This window comes from Tursiops truncatus, chromosome 3, assembly GCF_011762595.2.
Source record: "Tursiops truncatus isolate mTurTru1 chromosome 3, mTurTru1.mat.Y, whole genome shotgun sequence".
In the NCBI taxonomy this organism is placed as follows: Eukaryota; Metazoa; Chordata; class Mammalia; order Artiodactyla; family Delphinidae; genus Tursiops; species Tursiops truncatus.
The window spans coordinates 16,397,552-16,415,952 of record NC_047036.1 but is presented as its reverse complement, the minus strand read 5'-3'; the positions used below and the strand labels follow the sequence as shown (position 1 = coordinate 16,415,952).

The following is an 18,401-nucleotide window of genomic DNA, read 5'->3' as shown; positions in this document are numbered from 1 at the left end:
GGCCATGACTCACGGGCCCAGCTGCTCTGTGGCTGTGGGATCTTCCCGGACCGGGGCACGAACCCATGTCCCCTGCATCAGCAGGTGGACTCTCAACAACTGCGCCACCAGGGAAGCCCTTTTGTGGAATTTTTAATAAGTAATTTGAATGTCAATTTGTCCTACAATATTTTTTTTCTAATTTTAATGTTGAAATAGAATGACAAGCTATTAATTTAAAAAAAAATCCCTACAAGTATGGAAGGCAACAGTGATTTACTAGTAGTTTCTTTTTCCAGTTCTATTCTATGTAGGTAGTAAAGTGTGGATTTGGTAGAATGACCTCAAGGGTTATTGTTTTTCTTTTAATAAGTATTGCTTATTAATTGTTCTTACATCAATAATTGGATCTTAGACAGATCATAATAAAAATATCCATATTAATACCAAGTGGAGAAATACTGCAGACCAATAGATGATTGTAGCAACACATGGGACACTGTGGAGAGAAGAAAAGTCATAGTCAAAACTAAGTATTAAATTATAGATAGGTAGTTTTCAGAGAACACGATGTGAAGTTGGAGTATAATTTCATGTTAAATTATTCCATCTTTATTTACAGCTGCACTCCAATTCTGACAAAGGTGATGGGTCTGTGAAGTACATCCTTACTGGAGAAGGTGCTGGGACTATATTTATCATTGATGATACCACGGGTGACATCCACTCAACAAAAAGTCTAGACAGAGAGCAGAAGACCCACTATGTGCTTCATGCTCAGGCTATTGACAGACGAACAAACAAGCCCCTTGAACCTGAATCTGAGTTTATCATCAAAGTGCAAGACATCAATGACAATGCTCCAAAGTTCACAGATGGACCATATATCGTAACTGTGCCTGAAATGTCAGAGATGGGTAAGAGAAATCATTTTTATATTTTGGCATTTAATATATTTTTGGTGATCCAAAAATCATCTTTTGAAGACCAGTTTTTAAATTTTTGGGGGGTAGTGAAGAAATCTGAAGAAGTTCCAAAATATTTTCATAATTTCCTATGGCCTAAAGTGTTAAAGAATGTTTGGCCTAGCTATTCTAATATTTATTAAAACAAATTTCTGAATCTGTAAGTTTAAGAAACAGCTTGATCTCAAGGAAAAACAACCATACATGAGAAAACACTTGCAATTCTTGCTTAACTGGCATAATTCTTTGACCATACCAACACATTCAGTGACAATTTGTATAGATACAGATAGTATAATGTTGGAAATCTATGTCTTTTATGATCAGATTATAATAGTATTAATAGTACAAGCAATAGCTAAATTAATCAATAAACTTTGCAGATATCCTAAGCATTTATATCCCTTATTTATTTTAAAATATATGACCACCCTGTGAAGTATTTTGAATACCACTTTAAAGCTGTGCAAAGTGGTGTACAGTATGTAAGTAACTTTCCCAAATTCTTTCCCAAATTGCTAGAAGAAATTGACTCTAGGCTCTCCTGAATGCAGAGCCTACACTGCGTTTGATAAGTCGTGATTGAGGTCTCCAGTCTTCTGATCATCTGGGGTTCTCCCACCACTCACAGATTTCCATGGTTTAGCTATTTTAGTTTATTTTTATCTCAGATGATAAATTTCCTAAATATAATTAAAATAAAGTTCAGCTGTGATAATAATATTTTTATTACCTATGTGAAGCTCTCAGTTTGGATTTAGAATGTATATTTTGAATAAAGGTTTTACATATTTAAGTTTCCTGTGTATGTATGGGTTTTAAATTAGGTATTATGGTCACGAATCAAATCACTCTGTGTAATTGGATATATATATATATATATATATATTTTTTTTTTTTTTTTAATTTGAAAATTTTTCCAGTTTTATTGAGATATAATTGACATACAGCACTGTATGAGTTTAAGGTGAACAGCATGATGGCTTAACTTACATATATTGTGAAATGATTACCACAATATGTTTTGTTAACATCCTTTATCTCATATACATAAGGTTTTTTAATTCAAGATTGCAGTTTATTTTTTTTTTTTTTCATTTTAGCTCTCCTGAGATTGGCAGATAGCTTCTGAAGCCGTTGGGGAAACAAGTTAGAGAGACTAAGTTCTCCTTCTTAACCAGAATCTCAGGGGAGAAAGCCATTGCTAATCTGGCTCCCCAGGGACCAGAGTAGAATACAGGGTCCAGACTCAGAGAGCCTGTGGAAACGCCCAGAAGACACTCATGCTCATTGGTCTCTTAGGAAAGTTGAACAGCTCAACACCATTATTCCTGGCAGGTGAGAGTTTGTGTGAAAACTCCAGAACAGACTTCCTCCTAGCACCTTGTCAAGGGACTGACAGCCCATCTGCCAGTCCTCTTCTCCTATAAAAGTGAAGAGCTCTATGACTCCGCCACTTGTGAGAATGCCACTGGTAAGGTACTGCCAGAGGCCAAGTAAGAACGCCAGGGAGTGCAAAGGAAATGACAGTCACCAGGGCAGGCAAAGCACCATAGAGAGAAAAAAGGACACAGCAGTCATTACCAAGAAAGAGTATTGAACCGTAGATAATCAGAGCACTAGTGTTTTAAGGACACTGCAGAGAGATTTCTGTAACTCAAAGCCATGTTTTCTATACACAAGTTAACAACAAAAACATCAATGTATGCATTGAGGCATGAAGGGTCACTGATAAGACCCAAATTATTTTTCTGGAACTTAAGGACATCCCAGACTGGAAGCAGGAGCTAAAAATCAGAGGGCAAAAATACAACTATATGGCAATTGTGAGAAATAGATGAGACTTAGAATATATGTTAATTAGACCTAGCATGTGAATAACACATGTTCCCAGAGAGCAGGAAACAGCAGATGAAGGAGAGGAGCAATAACACTTTTTCCTGGAGGTGAGGAATATACAGAATTCACAAGTTTAATAGACTTTCTGAGTTCCTGGAAAGGGTAGTAGAATAAGAATCAAACTTAGGCTTTAGGAACTTTGCCAGGATTCACCTAAGGATACAGAGAAAATTTTTACAAACTTTCAGATATTTAAAAATTACCTATTAGGAAAAGATATTTTCACATCATATTTATCACTTGAAATATTGGAAAGTGGTTAACAATTGAATACCCTTGTCAACCTACAGAGAAATGACTGAAACCCCAAATCCTTCATTCAGGCAAAACATGATTCATCTGTTAGCATGAAAGAAATATGTGGAGAAAGATCCAGAAAGTACATCATCCTCCCACCTTATCTAGAAAAATATTTAGGAAAACAGTTGACATTGAAAATAGTTGAAATGAATCAGAACAGAGATTGAAAAGCCAAGGAAAATGACAAGGGGAGGAAAAAAGTTATCAGAAATGTACCCTGAAATATATACATGTGTGTGAACACAGTGAAAGCTAAGTGGGTACATGTGAGCCTGTTAAAGAATGCTGGACGTTTAGGAATCATGAATCCTAAAGGAATCATTGCAGCAAAGGCTGGAGGACTTAGGAACAAGCCAAGACATTTCAGTCCTCATCTAGGACTTGGAGAGAAAGGTAGGAATAGGAGGGAAATACTAGTGAAGCTGACCCTTGAACTACACGGGTGTGAACTGCGTGGGTCCACTTATAGGAACCTCCTACACAAAGGCCGACCGTAATAGGTTATCCATGGATTTTTGACTGCACAGGGGGTTGGTACCCTTAACCCCCCAAGCTGTTCAAGGGTCAACTGTATTCTTAAGTTCTTTTATGGAGACAAGTATGGTTGAAGGAAAAATATTTGATGCCTGAAAGTAGTGGAGAAAAGGGACAAAGCAGAGTAAGCTTTCAGTCTCTTTTGTACCACAGTTCCACGCATGATTTCTGGTGAAAGACTATGACAAGCTTTAGGCTGAATATTGGACATCATATTGTGTGTGTGTGTGTGAACTCATTGTGGAAAAACAAATACATAAAAATCATTATAATAACATCTAATGCACATTGTAATATGAACATATGGAAGGTGATATAAAAGTTAGTGGAGTGAGAAACTCACTTTACACTGTGGCCTTAAGAATGAGTGGTATTTGCACTGCCTCTAATTTTAGAAATCAAACAAACAAATAGGAACAACAACAAAAAACTAGTAACGTGGTGCAGGACAGAACAGCAAACCATGGCAGTGGAGACAAATGCAGCCTGCTGTCTGTTTTTGTAAACAAAGTTTTACCAGAACAAAGCCATACCCATTCATTTACATATTGCTATGGTAGTTGGGCTTTGCAGTAGCAGAGTTGAGTTTGCAGCCAACACTATGGCTCACAAAGCCTAAAATGTTTACTATGTTGCCCTTTACAGTAAAAGTTTGCCAACCTCTATTGTAAGGGATTTTAGAGAATGACCCTCTAATACTCTTGATAGACAGTCATCTGCTGATCCAGGGCAGTTAATGTTCTGACAGCCCAGCTGACTATATACACATATACAAAAATATGGCATTTGTCACAAACAGTAGGATCATGCTTCTTCTTCCCTTTAGGTAAATGCTGTTAGTTATCCAATATTCAGCTTCCCCTTCCCTATTACTAAGAGAACTCAGTTTTGATCAGGGTGACACTGTGCAGAATTAAATATTCACCTCCTACCATACCTTTTCATCTAAGAATGACCATGTGACGTAATTCTAGATGGTAGGATGTTAAGCAGAGGCAATTAGGTGGAACTTCCAGGAAAGATATAGGTTTCCTGCCAAAAAAAATCACACCTGGCATGCATATTTCACCCATCACCATTTTCCTTTCAATTGTTGCCTAAAGCAGATGTGGTACAGAAATGTAGCAGCCACTTGCAACCATAAAGATGAAAGCCTGTTGCTTAGTGCAGAAAGATAGAAGGGCCCGGAAGAATGATCCATTACAGAACTGATGCTCCTGGTCTGGTCTGCGAATCCCAAGAGCCTTCTTAAGAAAGTAAATCTCATCTTTTTAAGCTATCGAGTTGGATTTCAGATACATGCAGCTGCACTGAATCTGAATTGATAGTTGGACAAATTCTAGGTTTCAGCATGAACCCAATAACCAAAGAATTGAACCTAATACTGAATCCAAACGAGTGGCGAGTAAGGTTTTAGCATCAGAAAAGAAACAGTGATGCCAGTTTCTATTAAGTGGCTTGATTTGGGAATGATACAGAAAATCATCTCTCCTTTCCATTTCTACTATGTAATTGTGACACTAGATGATTTTGCTATGGCACCAATATTTCTTTCTGCATGTGGTGAAGCTAACAGTTGATTTCAGATATCTAAATCATGTTTCCTATCAACTGTAGAATCAATTGGATCCATAGAAGTTCTGATGAGTGGATAAAATGACTACAATCAAATAAACACGGGGAAATTACGTTAGCAGGAGATTCTTAGGAAAAATAAACACATGTTAATTATACAAAAAAATCTCAAATTTCACTAGTAATTTAAGAAACCACGAAGGAGCAGGAGATAGCAATGTTCACCTACCAAGTATGCAAATTTGATAATCACAAAATTGTTAATGTGCAGAACCGTTAGCAGAAAGGTTGATTTTCATAGTTTTTTGGAGGGTAATTTGGCAATGTCTATCAAAATTTTTGAAAGAACATATATCTATTGTAGAAAGCTATTTTATAGATATACTGACATGGATATGCAAAGATATAGAAGGAAGGATGCCCATTGTAGTATTGTTCACAATAGTGAAAAATAGAAAACACACTTAAAGTACACTAATAAAGAAGTTCTCAAATGAATGATTCTTCATATACTGATACCCTAGGCAGCCTTAAAATGAATGAATTTCAACTGTGTATGCTGACATTCAACGATCCAGAGTATTTTAGTGAGAAAAAAGTTTTCAGAAATCCATGTGGAATAGAACCTACTTTATTTTAAAAAATAAATACGAGTTACAGAATATGCATACTCATACATAAGAAATATCTGAAGGAGACCCACACACAGGTAAAAGTGATTACTTCTACAAAGAGGGTTTCAGGTTTATTTGGTATGAGAGAAGTACATTCTTCTTTATTAAAATAATATATACATGTTATTTATAAAATGATAATGAAAAGTAAAATGCAGATTTGTGAAAATAGACATTAATAATATTTACATTTAAAACTATACCAGTTCCCAATACTAATAATAGCTAACAATAGTGTGATAGGTGACAACAAAATTTTCCCAACCGAAGGTGACTGATAAGATCATTGTTTTTACCATATACACATTAATTGAGTTTTGAATCATCCAGTCATTAAAAAAAAAACTGTATCCTTTAATCTCTCCAATTCTTTCTGGAAAGAAGGAGAGAGAGAGTGAAGGCATTTAGTGTCCTAATAAATGTGATAGTGGGTAGTAATAAAATGGTAAATAAAACAAGGCCCCTAAATTTGAGCAGGCTGCAGACATGTAAACAGAAAATTTCAATATGGTGTTTGATATGCAAAAAAATAGAGGGCCCATACAGTTGGGCTGGGAGCCCTGCTTGCAGACTAGAGAAGACATCCTCTGAATCTTATATAATGTATGGGTTTTTTTCAGTTAGACAAGGAGAAAAAAGTGCATTTTACATAGAGGACACATGATAAAAAACACTCCTCTCTCTTCCCTGTGGGGTTGTATAGTTCAGAGTGTGTATGTGCGTGTGTGCATGCGCACCTGCTTGTGTGATTAAGGGGGCAGAAGCAGGATCATCATGCAAATGATGGATTCCCCATAGAGCTTTGCAAAATGTGATATGAGAATACAGAGGGGGCAAGAGAAGACAGCACCAGGGACCTCTTATGTGTGCATGATTTTATCAGATGACTGTTTCTTGTATATCCATTGCTAAGAAATGGTCGTGGAGCCCTCCAAGTAGTTGCTGGGTGTTATATTGCCAGTGAGAAAAGCATAATGTGGTAGTATATTTCTGTCAGTGAGCAATAGCAAGCAGACAAAGTCTGTGGCATTCTGGATGTTTTCAAAAAGAAAGATGCAAAATAAACTGAAGTGGTTTTTGATGCATGTTTTAAAATAAGATTTTTCTTTATCTCTTAGATTTACATACGCCATGTAATTTCAGCTATTATCTAGGGAATCATATCCCCCTAGAAGAGTTTTGCAACCTTTCCACTATTGACATTTGGGACTGGATAATTCTTTGCTATGGGGCTATCCTGTGCATTGTAGGATGTTCAGCAGCATCCCTGGTCTCTCTACTCATTAGATTTCAATAGCATGCCTCCCACCGCTGCCATATCGTGATGTCTTCAGACATTGCCCAAAGATATCTGGAGGCCAAAATTGCTCTCAGTTGAGAATCACTGCCCTAAGAAACATGCAAAATAAAAGAATGAAAAGATTTCAAAATAGAGGGCTTCCCTGGTGGCGCAGTGGTTGAGAGACCGCCTGCCGATACAGGGGATATGGGTTCGTGCCCCGGTCCGGGAGGATCCCACATGCCGCGGAGCGGCTGGGCCCGTGAGCCATGGCCGCTGAGCCTGCGCGTCCGGAGCCTGTGCTCCGCAACGGGAGAGGCTACAATAGTGAGAGGCCCGCGTACTGAAAAAAAAAAAAAAAAAAAAAGATTTCAAAATAGAAACATGAATGAGAGCAAAGATATTTATTTGTTAAATTTCGAGTCACTTCCGAAGAGAATCCCATAGTGTTGAAATGCTCATGCCATATATTTTGTGACCAAAACCAATTCTATCTGCCCAGGTAAGCAATTTTCATGTTTAAGTATTAGTGACCATATTTAAATGGATACCATTATGAAAACAGTGAGGAAAACCATTGAATAAAGTTAGGATATTTGTGCTCACAGAAAGAAGAGTAACAGTGTGGCTACATGAGAGTCATCGTGGTGCTCGTTTAAATCTGCCTGTTTTTGTAGCACTGATTTAGAAAAGGACCATTTGAATTATGATGGGTGTCTAGTAAGCTATTGGCTGTCACATTGCTTTTTTAAAAACTTATCTAAAAATGTGATTGCCTTCAACAAAGTGAACATATGTGGACAGAATGACATTATAATATTCTGGAGGGCAAATGTAACCTGATAGGACTGTGAAGAGACTGGTACATATTTTATCAATACACACTTAACATTTTTTTGTTTTCTTTTTTTCTCTGATATGTGGTTTATTATCATTCCAATCTTGATGACTTTACCACCTCCTACCGATTATTCTATAGAAGTACTTCTTTAATTTGATTTTCTGTAATTTTATTAAAAGTCTGTGTTTTTCAAAGAGGGCATTAACCATGAGATGAAATTATTCCCTTTTTGGAGTCAGTGTTCGGGTGCATGTGTGGCTTTTTGAAAATGAAGATAGAATGAATAAAATCTTATTTGTAAATAGCATTGCCATTCTCAGATGGAAAGGGAACAATTGTCTTAAGACCTTTAGTGGTATTATAATAATATATATTATTATCATTAAAAAAGCTAGCAAAGGTTTATTTTTAATTGTGTGTATTGGTAAATCTCTTTTTTAAAAAATAATAGTTTTGTCTCTTCTATTTGTGTGTAAGTATACCCACATTTCTTCAATTCTAGTATTGCTTTTGCCTGGAATCAGAAGTACAAATTTAAATTTGGTTGCATTTCAACACCTTAAATTTTCAAAAAATTGCTTTATATATGGAAATTGTTTCAAAGAAAACCATGCCAGATCACAGTCTAATTTGCTTGAAAATAAATTTCACATCTTCTTTGTTTTTCATGGAAACATATTTATAAGGAAATATATAAATCTCTACCTATTCTCTTCTATATGTTAATAAAATATACCAATAATTAAACATTATTTAAAATCATTTTTTAAATTGTAAGAGATTATAGGAATAATGGTTTTCAATTAATTGGAGAGAGAACAGAATATACTTTATGAAAATTATGAATATATAATTTATGAACTCTAATTTCAGTGGAGTACTAAAACTTAATTTGGCATATAAGGAGAAGATACAAAGTTTTACTCTATGACCCTTAAATTCTGCAAGGTTCTTTGTCTTTGGAGATGTATTAAAACATCCCCAATCTTTTTCATGTTTTCTTTGTTCCCTTCCAAGCTCTAAATCCCAGACCTGTTTCCATTTGCAGCTGTGTTCTTTGTTGCAAAGCAGCAAGAAGAGACACCAGCTGTGCTTATTTTATTTTGCTGCTTGTTGGGGAACTAATTTAATTCTTCCCAAACATCTTGGGAGCTTCACCTGGATATCTTCCAGGATTCTAGTAGCCATTTTATAATTATTACCCTGGGGCATAACTTCAGAATGAGATAATTTCAGTAAAGTGAAGCTGACACTGCAATTCTACATGGTAGATTAGAGTGCATATGAAGAATCATATAGAGCAAGTGGTGAATCATACATTGGACAAAATTTTCTAAGATTCATAAGTTTTTTCTTCTTAACTTCCTTCTCGTAACTTTTCTTCTGTATCAGTTAGCTTTTGTTTTGTAACAAACCAAGCCACAATTTACTGGCTCAAAATATCATTCATTGTACATGGACCATCAGAAAGAGAAATTAAGAAAACAATCCTGTTTACAATAGCATCAAAAAGAATAAAATACTTACGAATAAATTTAACAGAGGAGGTGAAAGATCTGTACACTGAAAACTATAAGACACTGAGGAAAGAAATTGAAGGAGACCAAATAAATGGAAAGATAGTCTGTGTTCATGGATTGGAAGAATATTGTTGAGATGTCCATACTACCTAAGGTAATCTACAGATTTAATACAATCCCTATGAAAATCACAATGGTGTCTTCCACATAAATAGAACAAACAATCCTAAAATTTGTATGGATCCTCAAAAGACCCCAAGGAGCCACAGCAATCATGAGAAAGAATAAAGCTGGAGGTATCACACTTCCTGATTTCAAACTATATTATAAAGCTGTAGTGATCAAAACAGTACAGTACTGGCATAAAAACAGACATAGATCAATGGATCAGAATAAAGAGCCCAGAAGTACCCTTGTATATATGGTTAATGAATTGATGACAAAAGAACTAAGAATATATAGTGAGGAAAGTATAGTCTCTTCGATAAATGGGGTAGGGAAAACTGGATAGCTACATGTGAAAGAATTAATCTGGATCCCTTTCTTACACCATACACAAAAATCAACTCAAAATGGATCAAGGGCTTGTTGAATGTAACACTTGCAACTGTAGAACTCCTAGAGGAAAACATAGTGGGTAAACTCCTTGACATCAATCTTAGCAATGACTTTTTAAGTTTGACACCAAAAGCAGAAATAAACAAGTGGAACTTTAGAAAGTCTCTACACAGCAAAGGAAACCATCAACAAAAAGAAAAGACAACTCATGAAATGGGGGAAATACTTCACATTCATTCTTAGGGCAGCATTTCAAGAGAGTGAGAGCATAAGCTTCAAGGGTTTTTGAAGAGAAGGCTCAGAAGTTCTACTACTCTACTTTTGCTGTATTCTATTACTGTACATCACTTGACACAATGTTCTGTAAATATTTATTGAATGATAATATGTTAGCCCTTTCCACCTACACTTATGTTTGGAAGAAAGAGTTTGTAAAAATACAGCCTCTTAAGTTTTTGAACATCATTGTTTGGATATCTGGTAAAAAAAGTTTTATTGCTCTATGGAGTAATGATTCTTTTTATTTTCTTGTAAATAATTACATTTGTTTTTTTCAAGAAGGACCACAAAACCAATTTATTTTCTCACTTTTATTCAATGATTGATACGATCTACCAGATTGCATTTTATGCTACTTCAGATTCCTTAGTTTCTCCATTTTACTTTTTATGAAAGTATACTAGATTTGGAATTCCCCAATAAAACTGGTCAATTCATAATAGAAAGTACTTCACTGGAATAGATAAATTATTTCACCATAAGTTGGGCCCAATTTACAAAAATTAAATCTCCACATTATGTTATTTTTTTTGTTTTTGGCCACACCATGGGACTTGCAGGATCTTAGTTCCCTGACCAGGGATTGAACCCAGGCCCTCTGCAGTGAAAGTGCAGAGTCCTAACAACTGGACTGCCAGGGAATTCCCAAATCTTCATGTAATGTTTTAAAAAATATATTCAAAAATGATTTTCATGTATATACTCCTCAGTGTAGGAAATGTGAATACAAAGAAAACCAATCAGTTTTGGCAATTCTAGATACAACTTATGTTTAAGTAAATGTAAAAAATATATAATGGGTGAAATTTTCATAATGGCTAAAGGAACATTCTGGTGTATAAATTAGCCTTGGAAATTAATACTTCTCTTCATGGAGATACTGTCTTTTTTTAAAAAAAATACAACAAAAAATTTTTACTACAACTGACCTTAGGGCATCCTGGGCTTATTACAGTGGTCCCCAATCTTTTTGGCACCAGGATTGGTTTCGTGAAAGACAATTTTTCCATGGACCGGGGTGGGGGGTGGGGTTTGGGGAGGTGGGGGGATGGTTCACATGGTAATGTGAGACACGGTTCAGGCAGTAATGCAAGCAGAAGCAGTTGGCAGCGATGTAGAGCAGCAGATGAAGCTTCATTCTCTCGCCCACCGCTCACCTCCTGCTGTGTGGCCTGGTTCCTAACCTGTCCATGTTCTGGGGGTTGAGGACCCCAGCTTATATTTTATTGCTCACTACTTTATATTATACATTAATTTGAGCTTATCTGATATTTTACTGATTTGTACGTCCTTCACATTTTTAAATTATTTTATTTCTGTGTCATATGCACCTAACAAAGTATCACAAATGTAATAGTCAATAAATAAATAGACTCTATATGGAATAAAGACAAAATATACTTTTTATAGAGGTGAAGAGGTGTTATTCCATGTGATTTTTTTCTGTATACTTATCACATAAATGTAGAGATATAAAATTTTCTTATTAAAATCATTCTTAATATTTACAAAAATTTACTGATATTTTATATAAATTTATCCTAATTATGGCCACTTTTGTTGTTTTCTCCTTCTCCTCTCCTTTCCTCTCCTCTCCTCTCCTCTCCTCTTCTTTCCTTTCTTCTTTCTTTCCTTTCTGGGGAAATAGACCAAACCAAAAATCTCATATTAGACACTTGCCATTACTTAATTATCACTGATAATATTAATTAGTCTATGTTATTACCCCTATATTTAAATAAAGGCTCATAAATTGAAATTGCTGTGAAATATTATAAAATGAAAAATATGGAAATTCCCTGGTGGTCCAGCGCTTAGGACTCTGCACTTTTACTGCCGAGGGCCTGGGTTCAATCCCTGGTCGGGGAACTAAGATCCCGCTAGCTGTGCCAAAACAAAATGAAACAAAAAAAGCCTTGAGGCAGTATTTCTGTTACTAAGCCTCTCTGAGTCTAGAATCACTGTCCTAAAATGAAGCAGCTATACATTCCCATCATTATATTAAAAAATATATATACATATTTTTAAGTGTGAAATCATTGTATTAGAGCACATACTCCTGAAATTTCATTCTAAAAACTCATGTGCAATAAATTCAACCCCACTTTTTTGGGTAGTTTTTGCCATTTTCTAGGAGTCAGGTATAGAGTGAAGGCATAGCAATCAGGTGTGGGGTGAATATTCTGTGTTCAAGTATACCGAGAAGGCTCAGCATGAGGTATAGGGAAAAGGCCCAGCAAAGAGGACTAGAGTGAATACACAGTGCCCAGCAATCAGGTATAGAGTGAACATACAGAGATCAAGACTAGAGGAAGTCATCATGACCATGTGTAGAATGAAGACACAGTGATTAAGTATAAAGTAAAAACACTGCAGTCAGGTATAGCAAGAAGGTATAGTGATGAGGTGTGACAGAAGGCAAAGTGATCAGGTAGAGAGAAATGGCACAGTGAGAAAGAGGAATGTCTGTGCCATCGTAGATTCCTGCTGCCATCTACCAGATGTCTTTATTTCCTCTGTTTTTCAGGGCTCAGTCCTTGAGTTTCATAATTGCCTGCCGTCTGTCTTAATTGAGAGTCCTCTTGAGGTCCGTTAAGTTTCTCTCTGCTAAATTTCATTTCCCACCTTAGTAAATGGAAAATATTTTCTTGCTCCCATACACTGGTAAGGAGAAAACTGTGAAGGTCAATCTAGATCTTTTATGCTTTCACATGTTAAGTGACCCCCTTATTATTAAACATTTTATGGTCTTTATGATGCTGAGGTATGTTCTCTTTATATCTACTTTGTTCAGAGTTTTTTAAGATAAGGGAGTGTTGAATTTTGTTAAACACTTTTCTGCTATTCATGTGACTTTTATTCTTCAAATTGTTAATATGTTGTATCACATTGACTGATTTGCAAATATTAAACCATCCTTGCGCTCTTGGGATAAATCCCACTTGATCATGGTGTATGACCCTTTTAATGTATTGTTGAATTTGGTTTGCTAACATTTTGTTGAGGATTTTTACACCCATGCTCATCAGTGATATTGTCCTATATTTGTGTGTGTGGGGGGAGCAGTGCTGTGTGTGGGTGTGTGTGATTTTCCTCTCTGGTTTTAGTATCAGGGTGATGTTGACCTAGTGGAATGAGGAGTTCAGAAGCATATTTTCCTCTTCAATTTTTTGGAATAGTTTGAGAACTATATACATTAATTCTTCTTTAAATGTTTGGTAGAATTCACCTGTGAAGCTATCTGGTCCTGGAATTTTGTTTGTTAGGTATTTTTTTGATTACTGATTCAATGTTGTTACTAGTGATCGGTCTGTTCATATTTTGTACTTTTCTTGATTCAGTCTTGGAAGATTGTATATTTCTAGGAATTCATCTGTTTTTTCCAGGTTGTCCAATTTGTTGGCTTATAATTGTTTGTAATAATCTCTTATGATGCTTTATATTTCTGTGGTGTTGGTTGTAACTTCCCTTCCATTTCTGATTTTATTTATTTGAGCATGTTCTTTTTTTATCTTCATGGGTCTGGCTAAAGATTTATCAATTTTCTTTATCTTTTCAAAGAACCATCTCTTAGTTTCCTTGAATTTTCTGTTGTTTTTCTAGTCCATATTTCATTTGATTCTGCTCTGAGCTTTGGGCTTTGTTTTTCTTCTTTTTCTAGTTCCCTTAGGTGTAAGGTTAGATTGTTTATTTGAGATTTTTCTTGTTTCCTGAGATAGGTCTTTATCACTACAAACTTCCCTCTTTGAACTGTTTTTGCTGTGTCCCATAGATTTTAGAACACTGTTTTTCCATTTTAATTTCCCTGGCTGTTTGTGAGGCCCAGCCATGACTTCTGGAGGCATGTTAGTAGGCAGGGCTTGTCCCCAGGCCTAGAAGTGTAACTGCAACTGCTGCGAGAGTGGTGATGCACTGGGCTGGCCCCAACACGTCTGGCTGTGAGGCACCGCCACAACTGCTGGTGTGCTAGGCTGGACCTCAGAGAGGGGGCTGCTTTAGAAAGACTCTGGTGGTGGCTGGAGACATGCACTGGATGAGGTAGGGTGGGAACTGCTTTGGAGGGGTGCTGGCGCCAGTCCTCAGGGGAACACCAGGGCAGGGCACATGGTGTTAACTAGGTTAATGCAGAGTGACAGAAATGGTGCCCACCAGTGCTGGGCCAGCTAGGTGAAAGGAGAGTAAAAAAGAAAAAAAAAATGGCATCCACCAACACTTCTGTCCCTGGAGAAAGTTTCACCTGCTCCCTGCTCCTTCAGTCCGTGTCCTAAAATTAGTCAATGAATCTCCTTCTCACATGACCCAGGCACATTTTAAGCTGCTGCCTCTGCACTAGAACTTGGGGTGAGTAAGTTTGTATGTAAGGTCTTCGTTAGCGATGTATCAGTTTCCTCTGGCTCTCCTAGACGTAAGCCCCACTGATTTTCAAATCCAAACATTATGGGAGCTCGTCTTCTCCATGCAGGTTTCCTAGGCTGGGTAGCACAGTGTGGGGCTCAGGCCTCAGGGAGGCCTCTGCAGTTGTGATACCCTTCCCACTTGTGGATTGTCACACCAGGGGTATGGGTTTCACAAGACTGCATCTCTGCCCCTCCTATAGTCTCCATGTGGCCTTTTCTTAAATCCTTAGTTGTAGAAATTCTGTTCTGTTGGTCTTCAGGTTGTTCTCAGAGATAGTTGTTCTATATGTGGTTGTAGTTTTAGTGTGTCCGTGGGAGAAGGTGAGCTGAGGATTTTCATCCTTTGCTATCTTGAACTGGACTTGGAGTTATCTACTATTAAATTTCAGCTAATCAATCCTAATCTGACTTTGCCATTGACTTTCTTCATGGAAGAAAATTAGTATTGAATTTTTGGTAGTACACTGAACAATTGTTGACAAAGGAATCATACAAGCCATGGTTCCATTTAACTAAGGCCGTCACAATGGAATGTTTCCCCAGTCTCACTGATGTGTTCATTAGTGTAAGTCTAACTAAATGATCTCAGTAAATCTTGCACTGCTGTATCACACTGAAGTGCCATGAAATATTGGGGAAATTGTGTTCCTCCTGAAGGGGGCACTGCTTTGGAAGTTTATCACAGCATGGCATGTATATATGGCAAGGAAGAAGCAAACAGAAAAATAAGAACATGTGATGGCTTTTGTTTTACCCAACTGTTTGTGGTAAGTTGTTATCAGCAACAGAAAGAAACTCAACTAGAAGAATCTAAGTGCACATCAGTAAACAATACGGAATATCATGTAGCTGTGAAAATTATATTTACCAAGATGGCATGGACATTTCCATGCCATGTTCTGTTATTACAGAAAAAGCTGCGTAGAGTTCAGTTTAGTATGTACATGACTACAAGACAGACCTTTGAATGAGTGGAGAGAGTTATGAAAAGACATGTAAGACACTGCTATGATTGCTTTTCTTAAGGGAAATGAGACAGGAGGTATATTTTTCTTACTAAGATCATGTTTGACTTCTTTAATTTAAAATATTCTGTAAGATAAATACAATTAACAAAAAGAGATTGCTTTGAGTAGGAGTATTTCTGTATTGTCCTCTCAGCAAAGAGATGTAAGACCACCAGTCTTGGGATTGCTTTGTAACTAAATTTACACTCTGTGTGATTAAAGAAGCTACTGACAAAGTCACGGAAACCTTGGTGATTCCAAGCAACATTTCATAAACCTCTTCCACCAGGTTTAATTTTCAGCCTTAAAAACATATATATATATATATATATATATATACATATATACATATATGTGTATATATTCACACATACACAAAATGACACTTATACACATTTTATAATAAAATTATGTATAATTATATATATATATACATATATACAATAATAATAATATAACCAGCCTAGTGAGGCAATAAAACTCTGTGGTCTATACTTTGATTTACCTGAGTGCTTTGCAAACACCTGTATGTACAGAACCAAAGTAGCACGCATGTGATATATTTATGTTTGTATATTTTAAATAATCTAGATCATATGTTTAAATAATTTGAGCTCAGGAATTAGTTTTGGTATACATCAAGAGAGAAAACAGGAAGAAACATTGTATATAGATGAGCCAAAGAGCAAGAACTATAATTATAAAATATTTTATGTAACTGTATCATAAAGACCATTTTCCCCAAACATCGTGTAGTATTTTCAATTCAAAAGAGTCATTTTCAACAAAGTTCCACAGCAACATTGTAGAGGGTGGCAGTTCAGTAGACAGTGCCCCTGAGGGAGGATAACTTGATGCAAAGTAACACTAGCCCAACCATAGTTTGCAGTGTGAGTGAGAAATCAACTTTTATTGTTTAATGCCTCTGAAATGTAGGGATTGTTACTGCAACATAATTTAACCCACTCTTTCTGATATTTCTCCCCTTGGCACCTCAGAGAGGATATTCCAAAAGTAGTTTGAAATACATAAGTATTTCAAAAATAAATCATAATAACAAGATAGGGTGCCAACAGTGGATAAATCCAGAGATTCCAAAAATTCCAGAGCATTGAAAACACTAAAAATTAATTAATGGGGTAAAAGAGACAGATCAAATTTACACTAAAGGTGAAAACTGTTCTGCCCCCAAATCCGCTGTAAATACAAAAAAACAGAGGAAGTCACTTGGGCAACTTATTAAAGATTTCAAAGCAAGGCAGAATTTTTTCAACCTATTCTGTACATACAAAGAAAATGTGTTTTTATTATACCCTTAAAGCCTTTGATTTTGGTTTGGTTTGGTTTGGTTTGATTTTCCTAAGGATGGCTCACATAGGGCTATTGGGACATAAGGATGAAGCAGAAAATAGCTTCCAGTAAACCAGAAAACTCACATAAGAGGGGAACAAAAAAGAATCAAAGAGCTCTTACCAGTAGGTGAATATCACAAAGTCCTTGCTTCTGATGCAAACGACTCCTCCCTCTGGGGACACAAGAGTCCTTGATCTGCCTGGCAATGTATGAACCCATTCTGCCACACTTATTAAGATGTAGCACTCCAACTTAACAGGGGAAACATCAAATCCATTTTTTAAATTTCTATTTAAAATTTTATGTTTTCTGCTTTATTGAGGTATAATTGACAAATAGGAATTGCATATATGTAAGGTGTACAACTTGATGTTTTGATGTATGTGTACATCGTCAAGTGATCACTATGGTCAAGCTTATTAACATATCTATCACCTCACGTAGTTACCATTTTCTTTTTTCCTTCCTTTTTTTAATGTGTGTGTGTATGTAGTGAGAAGACTTAAGATCTACCCTCTTAGCAAATTTCAAGTATGCAATACAGTATTGTTTACCATAGTCACTTTGCAGTACATTAAATCTACAAAACTCATTCATCTTGCATAAGTGAAACTTTATATCCTTTTCCAACATCTCCTCATTTTCTCTCTCTCTGCCCTACCCCTGGCAGCCACCATTGTATTCTCTGTTTTAGGAGTTCGAATATTTTAGAGTCCACATATAAGTAAGATAATGCAGTATTTGTCTTTCTGTGTCTCGCTTATTTTCCTTAGTATAATGCCCTCCAGGTTCACCCATGTTGTTGCAAATGACAGGATTTCCTTCTTATTTTAAGGCTGAAATATAGCTGTATCTGTATCACATTTTCCTTATCTATTCATCTCTCCGTGGACATTTAGGTGTTTCTAATGACCTCAAATATATAACTGAAAAAATATCAAAGATGAAAAGGTGATGAATTATATATGTTTCCTCAGAAATCATTACAGGCACAACATCTGCTGCCTAAAATCAATGTAGCAAGAGATAGGGATTTAAACATTTTATCTATAATAATAAAAGTAATGCTACCATAATTAAAATTAATAAGTAATTAAAATTGCATGGTGGGGGAGAGATATTGGGAGGTAATGTAGATGCAGTGCATTCTTCATCTTTAATTAGATCAATGACAATTTTCAATTGTGATACAATCAGAAAATTTTAAATTAAAATGAAAGAACAAACATTAGGGCAAAGAA

The 18,401-nt window shown here is 36.1% G+C and overlaps 1 protein-coding gene across 2 annotated transcripts in view; it reads left to right on the top strand.

The window, feature by feature from the left end:
• The window catches only part of CDH18 (cadherin 18), a 504,214-nt gene that overhangs the window by 242,573 nt on the left and 243,240 nt on the right, over window positions 1-18,401 (top strand). For both annotated transcript variants that reach the window (XM_073802032.1, XM_073802033.1), the window contains exon 3: window positions 602-896. In XM_073802032.1, the coding sequence (XP_073658133.1) occupies window positions 602-896 (295 nt within the window). The remainder of the gene's footprint in view (window positions 1-601; window positions 897-18,401) is intronic.